The sequence below is a fragment of the Chiloscyllium plagiosum genome, unplaced genomic scaffold (assembly GCF_037043375.1).
Source record: "Chiloscyllium plagiosum isolate Xiang-an unplaced genomic scaffold, Cpla_swu_hap1 HiC_scaffold_5, whole genome shotgun sequence".
Lineage (NCBI taxonomy): Eukaryota > Metazoa > Chordata > Chondrichthyes > Orectolobiformes > Hemiscylliidae > Chiloscyllium > Chiloscyllium plagiosum.
Window position 1 is genome coordinate 35,845,673 of NW_028270143.1, and position 13,646 is coordinate 35,859,318.

General features: G+C 39.0%; 1 protein-coding gene across 1 annotated transcript in view; it reads right to left on the bottom strand.

The window, feature by feature from the left end:
* Positions 1–6,242: 6,242 nt before the first annotated feature.
* The window catches only part of LOC122549768 (aryl hydrocarbon receptor-like), a 191,888-nt gene continuing 184,484 nt past the window's right edge, over positions 6,243–13,646 (bottom strand). Inside the window, exon 11 of the mRNA XM_043689763.2 lies at positions 6,243–11,581. Coding sequence (XP_043545698.1) covers positions 11,429–11,581 — 153 coding nt within the window. The 3' untranslated portion in view covers positions 6,243–11,428. The remainder of the gene's footprint in view (positions 11,582–13,646) is intronic.

A 13,646-nucleotide genomic window follows, 5' to 3' on the forward strand; every position in this document is an offset into this window, starting at 1 on the left:
CATGCTGAACATAATTCCAAACTAAACTAGTTCCACTTGCCTGTTCCTGGCCCATATCCCTCCAAACCTTTTCTTTTCATGTACTTATCCAAATGTCTTTTACATTTGTAATACTACACACATCCACCGCTTCCTCAGAAAGGATATGAGGGCATAGCCTCAAGATTAGAGGGAGGAGATTTAGGACTGAAATGAGAAGGAACTTCTTCACCCAGAGGGTTATTAATCTGTGGAATTCCTTGCTCAGGGAAGTAGTTGACACTACTTCAGTAAACGCTTTTAAAGCCAGGATAGATTATTTTTTTGAACAGTAAAGGAATTAAGGGATACGGTGAGAGTGCAGGTAAGTGGTACTGAGTTCACTTACGAAAAGATTAGCCATGATCTTATTGAGTGGCGGAGCAGGCTCGAAGGGCCGGTCGGCCTACTCCTGCTCCTAGGTCTTATGTTCTTATGTTCACTCCACACGTGAACCATCCTCTGTGTAAAACTTTTGGCCCTCATGTCTTTTTTAAATCTCTCTCTTCTCACCTTAAAAATGCGACCGTCTAGTCCCAAAATCCCCCACCCTTGGGAAAAGACAACTACCATTAACTCTATCTACACTGCTCATTATTTATAAACTTCTATCGGGTTGCTTCTCAACCTCCTATGCTTTACAGAAAATAGTCCCAGCCTATCCAGCCTTTCTTTATAACTCAAACCTTCTATATCTGGCAAAATCCTGGTAAATTTCTTCTGAATCCTCTCCATCTTAATAATATCCTTCCTATAACTGGGCAATCAGAACTGAACACAGTCCTCCCAAAGAGGCCTCACCAATGTCCTATATAACCTCATCATGACTTCCCAACTCTTATATTCAAAGGGCGGAGCAATGAAGGCAAGCATGTCAAATATCTTTTTAACTACCCTGTCTATATGAGATGCAAATTTCAAAGCATTATGTACCTGCACCCTTAGATTCCTCTGTTCTACCACACTACACAAGGCCCTGCTATTAATTGTATAAGCCCTACCTTTGTTTGTTGTACCAAATTGCAATACCTCGCATTTATCCAGATTGAACTCCACCTGCCATTTTTCAGCCCATTTACCCATTTGATCAAGATCTCTTTGTAATCTTAGAAAACCCTCTTCAATTCTACTATACCATCAATTTTGGTGCCACCCACAAACTTACTAACCTTGCCTCTATATTGTCATCCAACTCATTTATATACAAGTCAAACAAAAGAGGACCCAGAACTGATCCTTGTGGAACTCCGCTGGTCTCAGGCCTCCAGTCCAAAAAGCAATCCTCCACCACCACTCTCTGTCTCCTGCGATTAAGCCAATTATGCATCCAATTGGCCAACTCACCCTGAGTCCTATGTAACCTAACTTTATTAATTAGTCTACAATGTGGAACTTTGTCAAAGGCTTTACTAAAATCCAAATAAACAATGTCTACTGCTCTGCCATCATCAGTCTTTTTGATAATTTCCTCAAAAAAACTCAATCAGGTTTATGAGATAAGATTTTCCTTGTACAAAACCATGCTGACAATCCTGCAAGAATTTTTGCCTCTCTAAATGTCTATTAATACTATCTTTTATAATTACCTCCAACAATTTACCCAGAACTGAAGTCAGACTCACAGGTCTATGGTTCCCCAAATTCTCGTTACAATCTTTCTTCAACAAAAGCAAAACATTGGCTAACTTCCAGTCATCAGGTACCTTGCCTGTAGTTATCGATGATGCAAATATTTGTGCAAGGGGTCTCACAATTTCCTCCCTTACTTCCCACAATTTTCTGGGATACATGAGATCAGATCCTGGAGATTTATCCACCTTTATATTCTCTAAGACCTCCAGAGTGTTCTCTTCTGTAATGTAACCTGTTTTTAAAACATCAAAATTTATTTCTGTGTTCTCTAACCTCAATTTCTTTCTCTACAGGAAAACTATACCATAAGAACACAAGAATATAGGGCTGTGAAAGGCAGTTCATTGTATTTAGATGGTCCAAAGTCCAGGTTTTGAAGAAAGGCATAATCTGACCATATTTTACGAGAAAAAGTGATCTGTCCAGGAAAATATTCATCCCTAAATGAACACAACCAAACAATGACTATGGGTTTTAGATTAGATTATTTACAGTGTGGAAACAGGCCCTTCGGCCCAACAAGTCCACACCGACCCGCCGAAGCGCAACCCATCCAGACCCATTCCCCTACATTTACCCCTGCACCTAACACTACGGGCAATTTAGCATGGCCAATTCACCTGACCTGCACATTTTTGGTGCTGTGGGAGGAAACCGGAGCACCCGGAGGAAACCCATGCAGACACAGGGAGAATGTGCAAACCCCAGTCAGTCAGTCGCCTGAGGCAGGAATTGAACCCGGGTCTCTGGCACTGTGAGGCAGCAGTGCTAACCACTGTGCCACCGTGCCGCCCACGGTTGTACATTTGACAATTAGTTGTGGAATTTAGCTTTGTGCAAGATGAATGTCATGTTTTGCTCACCTAATAGCACTTCAAAGTAAGTTATATAAAATATTACTTTGGTCTATACCAAGTCTCAATGCTTGAGACACTTGAGACTGTTCATTCTTGGATGCTGGGAGTGTATCATTTCAAGAACAATCGTCAGATTAATGGTGCTCACCATTATAAAGAAATAAATTAAACAACCCTTTTGATATCCATTTGTGCACGGTTAACCAGAAAAACCTGGGAGTTAAAATATCCATGCGATTTAGTAGTCCTTACTGATAGACTCATTTGGGATATCAAGGCCAAAGCATGAAATAGCTATATTTTGTTATTAGAACTGAGCTTTGAGATGCTCATAGTTCTATTTCATTTTATTTGCTTTTATGTAGAAAGAAATATCCCGAGGCATCAGCTAAAAGTCAAGAATTGCTTATGTCACTATGAGATGGAATGCTCAAATATTTTGATGCAGAGAAATATATAAAGAATTTCTACATACTAGGAGCGCTAACATATATAAATTATTATAGAGAAGTGGGAAAATACAGGATTTAAGTTTCTTTTATAAGGTTTGAAAAAAGCAAAAAGCAGCTCAATTCAAGGCTGAGGTGAGATGTGGCAGGTAAAAAATGAAGGGAATCCAAGGTATAATGGTATAGCCACAGTAATGGATGTGTTGGAGCAGCCCAGCATCAACCATCAAGTGGCATCAAGTGTAGATGATACTCCATAAAACAGTTGGCTCATACATTATGGGATTGGCTTTTATTCACAGATAGGCCAAACCTACTCTTTACAGCAGTCTTAGTTTCCTATGCTTCCTCCATTCTCAGCTGACTCTGATTTGAATTTCTACTCACCTTTACTTTATCCACCTTTTTTATTTTTCATCCCTGTAATTTGGCCTTTCTGAGACATCTGTTACAAACCATAGGAAGCCATTCAGCTTGTGTTAGCTCTTTGAACGTGCTGTCCAATCAAATCTCACAGTGTAGTTTTTTTTCCTGTATCCCTGCAAATTAGGCATCCCCATGATGATGCCTAATGGCATTATGGAAGTTACTATGTAATCTGACCCTGACATTTCCATAATCCCAGGTACTACATTCTAAATCTCAAAAACACTTTGCATGAAGACATTTCTTCTCAATTTTTCTCCAATTACTTATGCAATTATTTTAAATCTAGCACCTCTGGCTACTGAGGAATATTGCTCCTTGCTCTATCAAATTATATAATAATTTTGAGTATCTATATTAGGTCTCCCCTTATTCTTGTTCTAAGGAGAACAATCCCAGCTTCCTCAATCTCTCCATGTGATTGATTTGCTTCGTCTCTGATAAGATCCTTGTACCCAGTCACCTTGCTTTTGGTGCTGAGCACTAATGGCAGGAGTGGTGGAGTGCAGGTCTACATCAATAATCATGATGCTAACACTGGGTGCCTCTGCGGCTGAAGACGTGATTCTAGGATAGTATGTTGCCGCCCTGGTGCGGGGGCTAGGGGTGTCACTCAACTCCTGCAGAACATCCTGAAAGGGGAGGGTGAGGAGTTGGAGGTCATGGTACATGTTGGTATCGGTGATAATGGGTAAAGTGAGGGATGAAGTCTTACATTCAGGGAGCTAGGCAGTAGATTAAAAAGTAGGACCTCAATGGTTGTAAACTCTGGATTATTCCCGGTACCACGTATTAGCCAGTTTAGAAATAAGAAAATAGAACAGATGAATGTGTGGCTCAAGAGTTGGTGCAAGAGGGAGGGTTTTAGATTCCGGGATCACTAGGACTAATTTTGGGGAAGGTGGGACATGTACAAATGGCACCGGAATCACATTGGAACCAACATCCTTGCAGGTAGGTTTGCTCATGCTGTTGGGAGGAGTTTAGTCTGGCAAGGGGAGGGAACACAGAACTTTGATGAAACTGAGATATATCATCTACAGTGAAGGAAGCAAGCCACAATGAGTTCAGCTACATTGAGCGTCAAGTGAGTATGGCTGGATGGTCTTTATTTAAATACTGGAAGTGCAATAGACTGATGAATTAATGGCAAGGATTGACACATGGAAGTTGTAAAATTGTTGCCATCACAGAAACATGGTTGAGGGAAGGCTGGATTAATAACTCAATATTCCAGGTTATAGGATGTTGAGGTGAGACAGAGGAGAGAGTAAAAAGGGTGGTGGTATAATATTATTAAGTAAGAAGTCAAATGCTGAAATAAGGAGAGATACTATCTTGGAAGGGTCCTCAAACAAGGCTTTGTTGGGAGAACTCAGGAATGTTAAGGGGGCATATGCTTTACTGGGAGTGTATTATAGGTCCTCAAAGAGTCAGCGGGAAATAGAGGAACAAATACATAGACAGTTCACAGAGTTACTTACATGTAATAATCAAGTAATTGTACTGGAGGATTCGAACTTTCCCAACATAAATTGTGATAATCATAGTGTCAAGGGTTTAGAGGGAACAGACTTCTTGAAATGTATCCAGACGAGTTTTTTTAATGTCAAAATGTATTATATGAATAACAAGGGACAGTGCAGTGCTGGATCTAGTTCTGGGGAAAGAAGCCACACAAGTGTTCGATGTGGCAATGCAGGAACATAGCAACCTCAACACAGTACGGTTCAAATTTGTTCTGGACAAGGAAAAAGATGGCCTGCAAAAGATGGCTTTGGATTGAGGGAAGACAGATTTTATTAAAATAAAGCAGGATCTGGCCACACTAGACTAGAACAGCTCTTTGGAATCTACAGCAGAGCGATGGGGGTTTTTTCAAAAAGGAGCTGAGAGTGTATAGGTCCAACATATACCCCTTAGAAGGAAATGTAGGAGCAATAAGTTCAGGGAACCCTGGATGTCTAGGACAGTTCAGGACTGGATAAGATGAGTAGGGCTTTTAGCAAGTCCAAAGTGAACAATTCAGCTGCAGCCCGAAAGGAATACAGGAAGTGCAGGAGGAAACTTAAGAAAGCAATTAGAAGAGCAAAAAGGGGCCACGTAAAAGGACTCGTGAACAGGATTAGGGAGAATCTGAAGATATTTTACAAATAAATTAAAGAGGGTACCCAGGTAAGGCCCATTACAGTCTAAGGGGGCAATATATGTGAAGGGTATTGAATGAATACTTCTCTTCAGCTTCACTCTGGAAAAGGAGAATGTAAATTCAGAATTCAGGAAAAGGGACTGTGAAGAACTTGCATAGTTTAACAGAGGAAATGGGGAGGTATTGAAAGCTCTGTTGCACTGAAAAACTGGACGAGTTGGACCAAAGGGTCTGTTTCCATGCTGTACATCTCTATGACTCTATCTCTGTTCCATCTATCCAGAGGCACAGACATTGCTGTAACATCAGACAACAGTGGTGTTCAACCATGAGCTGAATAAACTATTCATGAACGCTTGGGGGAAATGCCATTTACAAGTTCACTGATGAATCGTCTTTTACTTTAAAGGAACCCTACAGATTCTGACCTCAGTCACCATAACTTACTTGAAGTTCAATCCAGTGCAGGAAAGATCCCTCTGGTATCAGACCTTTACACACACCTGAACTGCTTACTACACAACTTAGTTTTGAGATTGGGGGAAGCGATTTTCGTTCTTTAATTGCATATTTTTGAGAGTATTTATTGTGGTTGCTTTCTTTCTGTGCTTTAAGTACATGCTTTCATCCCCTCATACATAAGTGATTGTATTTCATTGTCTTTTCTTAGATATTTTAAAACATTTATTCATAAAATGATCATCAACCCAATTCACGTTCAGTAACTTTTTATTACAATAATTAAATTTTACAAACTTCACTGGAGGTCAGTGAGTTTGTTACAAACTATACTTAAGAGAAACATGTACAGTGTGTATGTGGACATAGCAATGTGTGAGCAAAACAACTGGAGGTCAAAAATGTACAAGAAATATTTGCAGTAATACTGTTTGAACACATTTAACAAGAGAGCAAAGAGCAGAATTCAAACTGCTATGTACTTCTAAATATTTATGGCACTAGTGCAGACACCAGTGCCCTTGCATTTGCCATCTCATTATATACTAAGGCTCAGCTGCCATATAAAATATAGGGCAAAACATAAGTAGTTATATTAAAATGTACAACGAAAGCAAATTTTGATACGACAGTACACTAATAGTACTGAATATTTGGCACTTAATAACATGGTACTTTGCATTTGGTTTAATAGTTTATAATATGATACAGTTGTAGTTCGCAAACAATATTGTACTCTTGTACAATAATGATGCTGTCCCTTTAAACCTTTAATACAGTGTTTGTAGACCTAGCTACTGTTCATCACATTCACATACCTTAAAAATGTTATTCAGGATTTACAATGAAAACCAATTTTGCACTTCAATTCCAAAACACACAATGTTTCTAGGGATCAGTTCTTAGATTTACAAAGTGGGAAAGAATGTGCTTAAAATTCTTCTCTACACTAAAGGTTATGATTCACAGTGAATAGTGTTGACAGATATTTTGATATTTCATATATAATCAATCTAGTCTCTAATCAGACAATACAAGTGACACTGAATGAAAGGTGACCTTCGCCTCTCTCCTACAGGGTAAACTAAACCAATATCTTCAAAGACAAGTGTTCATGGAACCCTCTGAAGTTGAGCATCTGTAAACCCTTCTATAAAATGAATTTCAATCCTTTTTTGCACAACATCATCACTTGTATGTTACAGAACAATTGTAAGATATTAATAAGATTATAAAATAATACGATTGCAATTGATTTTGAGATATTAACTACAAAAATCAGTTTTACCTATGATTAAGGAACAGAAAGGTTGATCAAATTGTTTGATGTGATATCAGTTAAACCTGACTAACGCTGACAGAAGCATACGGTTCACATTTGAGATAAAGGAAATAAATTTGACAATAGATCTAGGGAAGATACAAAAACATTATAAGGAATGTGACATGATCATTGGATGAGTTTGAGAGCATGCCTTAGGAAGAAAAGGCCCTGCCTCATTATCCCTGATTTGAAGAAAACCTGCAATGAATTGCTACATGGATGACTATTAGAAAAAGGTGATAGAGTGAGCCCTGGCACTACAGATGTCCTTTAAACTGTCTCCAAAATGGTTTGCAGAGATATTAATAGAGCTTCTCCAGAATTCCTGCGCTCACTCAGCAATTCCGCTGACTGCATTATACACAAGGCCCAGAGAAATCTAAACCATATTCTCGACTTTAAGGAGTGACCAAGAGTTTACAAAGAAAGACAACAGATAATGTTCATTTGATCCCTTAGGACTGCCAGGGCTTTGGTGACTCATTACACTGACAGGGCGTCTCCACAGGATCAGCTGATTTCCCCCAACTATGCAGTGGCATAGTCTTTATGAATGGGCAGTGACAATGTCCAGGGCAACAGTGCATACTTTAAAAAAGGTAGAAAAGGGGAGTTTTTGGCTCTTCCTGTTTGCCCATATAACTTTGTCATGGGCCCTTTTTTCCAGAGATGGGATTGGTGCATGTTAAACCAGGCTGAGAGATTTTTCTGGTCAGCTCCAGATTCAGGCCATGGGGGCTGGTTGAACTGCCTGGAGGCAGACTCACAGTTACAAACACGAGTGACGTTGGGCTTGGCGTGGGAATGGGTAGTAGGAGCAATACACCTGACAGGTCACCAGGCAGACTCTCTCTGCTTCCCTGGGTACAGTAGGAATAAAACTGTAGCAGCCTATCTGCAAGAGCCACCTTGTAGTTTAAATTTAAAAAATGTTGGGAAGATGGTGCTTCCATCATGAAGCATCCCCTCTCTGTCATCTTCTGTTACTTCCTTCTGCTGTTTAGAAACTGCAAAGTCTCAGACTGATCCTCCAACATCAAAAGCCAGCCTATCGTCCTTAATTGGACGCGTATTCACTTTTTAGCCATTAATCAGCTGGCACAGGGAAAATCACAATGAGTGACAATTTTGTGACACAGCGATGCTCCTGACTCACAATTAATCTCAATGACAGAGTTCAGTAATTTGAGGGGAAAATCCAGCTCAGATCGCCACTTAGTTGGCACTTTATCAGGCGTTTCGGGGAACCGATGTACCAAACATCTCCTTAAATATTATTTAATATTTTTCAACAAACGATCTTTACACTAAATGATCAATGATAAAATATCAGAATTTGTGTTGCAACTTTTCCACGATTTGGTTATGTAATTCCTGAGCAGTCTGTGCCATGACCGCTGCTATTCATCTTCATTTGTAATTTGAAACTATTCACAGTTTTTCAGAACCTGTGCAGAAACATGCAATGGTGTTGGAAAATTAGACCAATTTAGAGTTAGATAATTCAGCATGTAGCAGATCTCTTTTAATTTGATATGCACAGCACTTTACGGTTGGATTTTGGAAACTCTAAGCATATTTACACCACTCATGGATATTCAAGTTTCATAAGCAGTGTGATGGGTTCTGACAATTAAGGCAACACAGTATATTAAGAAAAGTACTTGTGCTAGATGTTATCAAGTAACTATTCCAGGGTTTCATCAGTCTGGAACAGGTTACTAAAATAAATGATAATGATAAGAACATATTCTGTGCATTTCTTTTAAAAGGAAAATGGAAAAGAGTCATCTGATGAAAATATCCTTTTTCAAATCCAATTAAAATTAGGTGTAAGATATGAAATGCTCATTTTACTTGAGTGATTACAAATGCTTCTGTTCTGAAGTGCACTCATATCAGGTCACCTGTTAAGTGACAAGCAAATTTAAGTCAAAACTTCCAGCTCAAACTATCCCTTTGAAAATAGGTAGTGACAACTAAACTTGGTGAATATTTAGAAGTCTCACAATAGTAACCAGGCATATTATTGTGTTTTGGTTTTCTTTGTATATACAACCATCAAAATTTAAAAATGTAACAAATTCATTTCAAAATAAAATTATTTTCACAAGGACAATTAAGTGTAAATTTGAACATGTACAAAATGAGTAACAATCACTTAAAATAAAAAGGTACATTTTGCATCAGTATTGATGTCTTATAAGTCTATAAAACCTGTGAGATAAAGTAAATGTATTGAAAGTATTTTTTCTTTGATAAACTATAAATGGTAGCTTTTAATAATTAAAGCAAACTTTTATTGTAGTCATTTATTTTCACTGCTCTGAATTAATAAGAGCTTTTTATGTAAAGAATGCTTCTTTATCCTGAAGAGTGCAATACAAGGGACAGGTATGTTAACCGAGGCTGGATGCTTATAGCATATACATGCTATGTTCACAAAAGTACTGCAAAAAAACCCCCAAACTTTTCTTATTGAGAAACCGTCACAAAACTATCCTCAATACTGTCTGCTTGTTACATGCTGCAAACAAGCAATTTGTGGAAGAGCGGTCAAAATCTGTAAAACAGCCAGTTACAGGAAAAAATATATCTGCATTGGACATTTTTAAAATAAAAAATGTACATTGGACTATGTTATTATTCATGGGAAGAGGCACGTCTTTTCAGAGTGCTACTTTTTTTTAAATGAGACATCCCTGCATAATACAACCAGAAAAGGATCATTTCCATTTCAAACTTGTTTCTGTAGTATTTCAAGGAAACAATGGTGGCAAAGGTTTCCATGACAATTATTAAGACATGCAGTCTGAGAAAAAAAGGCCTCCATTATTGAAGTCTGCGCAGTAGTGCAATTTATTTAAACAGAGGGAGAGGAAAAAAAATTGCTGCTCAGATTCTTTTAAAGATACCCATTGTAATCAGTGGTTGTTCCCTGATACTAAATTTCCCCTGAAGGCATGAACCATACATTTGTAATTCTTTTAGTGGTGCAATATTTTATTCTAAACCAATATGCACGTTCAATAGAATTCCATTGTAAAAGAAAGATATGAAATGGGGTTTAACAAATACGTGCTTTAGTGAGTGAATAACCTTCACAATTAATAATTGTAATCAATGGACATAGTTAATAAAAAAATCCTTCCAGCAACTGGAATTAACTATTTATTCCAATATTCCTATTTGGTATTCTTCTGAAAGATATGATTTCCTTTTGTTACTACAAATAATTTACGCTGGTTTATCCCAACAGGATATAGGAGGCTTCAAAATTCTATTACCATATGAATTGATGGGCCACCATTTCAGAAAAGGCCATAAGTCATCTGAGTTTGAATTATTATTTCAATTTCCAAGATAGGGAGCTAGTACAAATATTTAGATTTGCATCAATTTGAGACAAAAATGCTTAAATATAATCAAACTTATTTTTTATATTTGCTTCCAGCTGTTACACAGAAGAGAAAATATCTCTTATGGTTTCAGTACGGTACAGCAGGCTGTAATTAAATTACTACTGCATTAAAGTGCCATAATATTTATAGTTATGGTAAGAAAGCGAAAAGGAAAATGAATGTCAAAGATTTCAGCTCTCACACATGATCCTGCAAAGGGCATTCTTGCAAATGTCATTCCCATTTGGCAAAATCATCTGATAAAAAATATGAACATAAACTTTTTTGCTTTTAATATATTGATATTCATTAATGGGATAACCTGCTTTTACAGATATTTCAAAAAGTAGTTCCATCGTAAATTAACACTCTGCTGAATTCTTTTGCCCAAAGTCTAATAGAATATTTCAAAAGAGCTCATTTGCTGTGAAGGTGGAACTTCACATTTCACAAAAATTCTAAAGGATATTGCACTTTTAGTGCAAGAAACCAGATTGAGTTCCTGTTCATAAAACAGCACTTTTCTGTAAAATCTGAAGACTGTAGGGCCCAAAATAAAAAGCAGCACATTGCAATCAGTTTCCTAATCCTTACAAGTTTTCATTTAGAAGCTCTGTGTCCTTTCACATTGTAGATACAAATGTCTGTCTCTTCAGCAAGCAACATAAAAACATTTCCACACTTTTCACAGGACACTCATCTCTGTGGCTTGTCTACATAAAGCCACTGGATGATTGATCAGAACAGGATCCAGGCTCTTTTGGATGACTGTGCAGGGTCTGAGGACCTAATTGTGTGCAATTTATGTTATTTAATGTATTTGGATAAACTTCATTACTGTTTCCATCATTAAATCCAGTTTGGATCTGTTGAGACAAAAGAAATGTGACTGGTTATTTCAAAAAAACATTGCCAACATTAAATTCATTTGAGAAACAAAAATAGAAATTGCTGGAAAAAAACTCAGCAGGCCTGGTAGCATTTGTGGAAAGAAAACAGAGTTAATGTTGCGGGTCTATCCATAGATGGGGAAAGGTTGGTAGAAATGCTGAAGATCGGTTGAGGGGATGGGAAAGGGGTAAACAATAGGTGGAGATGGAGCCCAGAGAGAAGGGGAGAGAGAGGGAGAGGGAGAGGGAGAGGGAGAGAGAGAGGGAGAGAGAAAAAAAACTGCTGGATGGAAAAAGGAATGCATAAAGGTCAGCTGGGGGGAATGAATAGCTGCTCGTATTCTTCCAGTTTACCCTCTCTGTCACATCTGTTCTGATGCCAACTTTAACAAGGGGACATCCGAAATGTCCATCTTTTTCCTCAACCAAGGATTCTCCATCACTTTGGGTAACAGGGTCCTGGGCTGTGTTCCACACTTCGGCCCTCACTCTCTCCACCCCTTCCCCCCACAATAGCGATAGGGTGCTCTTGGACCTCACCTATCACCCATTAACATCCACATCTAAAGGATAGTTAGCTGCCATTTCTGTTACCTTCAGTGGGACTTCACCACTAGACGCATCTTCCCCTCTCCTGTGAGTCTTCTGCAGGGACTGTTCCCTCCAGGACATCACGGTCAACTTCTCCTCCACTTCCAACATCTCCCGAAATACTGACAGCACTTCACAATGCAGTTGTAGAAGGTGTAACACCTTCTTGTTTACTTCCGCCCTCCTCACTATCCAAGATCCCAGATATACCTTCTGGGTGAAGCAGCGATTTACCTGCATTTCACTCAATCTAGTCTACTATATTCGCTGCTTACCCTGTGGTTTGCTGTACTTTGAAGAGACTAAATGCAAATTGGGCAACTGCTTTGCTGAACATCTATGTTCGTATCTGTAAAAATGACCCCATGCTTCCAGTTGCCTGCAATTTTGACACACTACCGTGTTCACCGGCCAGCATCTCTGTCTCAGGCATGCTGCAGTGCTCCAGCGAAGCTCAGATGAAGCTGGAAGAACAGCACCTCATTTTCCGCTTGAGAACCTTGCAGCCTTCAGGACTGAATATCATATTTAATACTTTTAGGTCTGAGCATCTTCCACGATGTCCTTACCCCAAACCCCACACACCAGACCTTGTCATCACCTGAGCTGTTAGGACAAACAACACATTGCCAGCCACCAATCCTCTTCATCAGCGGTTATTCATTCTCTCTGGCTGACTTGTACCCATTTCTCTGTTTGCCCAGTTGTTTCTCTCTCTCTCTCTTCTCCATCCCCACCCCCCCCCCCCCCCCCCCCCCCACCGGCCACCTATCATTTACACCTTCCCCCTCCCCTACACCCCCAAACCCCACCTTTCATATCTCTACTAACCTTTACCCAGCCACAATCAGATCTGACCTGCACTAAATACATTGTTGAGTGATAGCATGTCTCAGGTTCAGGTGAGGAGAAAGTGAGGTCTGCAGATGCTGGAGATCAGAGCTGGAAATGTGTTGCTGGAAAAGCGCAGCAGGTCAGGCAGCATCCAGGGAACAGGAGAATTGACATTTCGGGCATAAGCCCGAATATATTCCTGAAGAAGGGCTTATGCCCGAAACGTCGATTCTCCTGTTCCCTGGATGCTGCCTGACCTGCTGCGCTTTTCCAGCAACACATTTCCAGCTCAGGTTCAGGTGAGGCTAGCACCATTTAAAGCTAGCCTGCACTATTTCAAGGCAAGGTAACTTCTGGTGTAGCAGGCCTGGAAGTGGTAACAAAGGAGTAAAAGACCAGAATGGAAACACCGACAAAAAAGGCAAAAAAACACAGCCCAAACTGATATTTAATGTATATTGGGCGAACAACCCTATATTCAATCATTTAAAAGTTTTGCAAAACTTAAAGGTGTATTACAAATTGAAATTAATAATGTGTTAACTGCGTTTTGGAAAAATTTCTGAAAAAAAAATATTTAGCATGCAGCATCAAACAAACAAGAAATTATAATGAC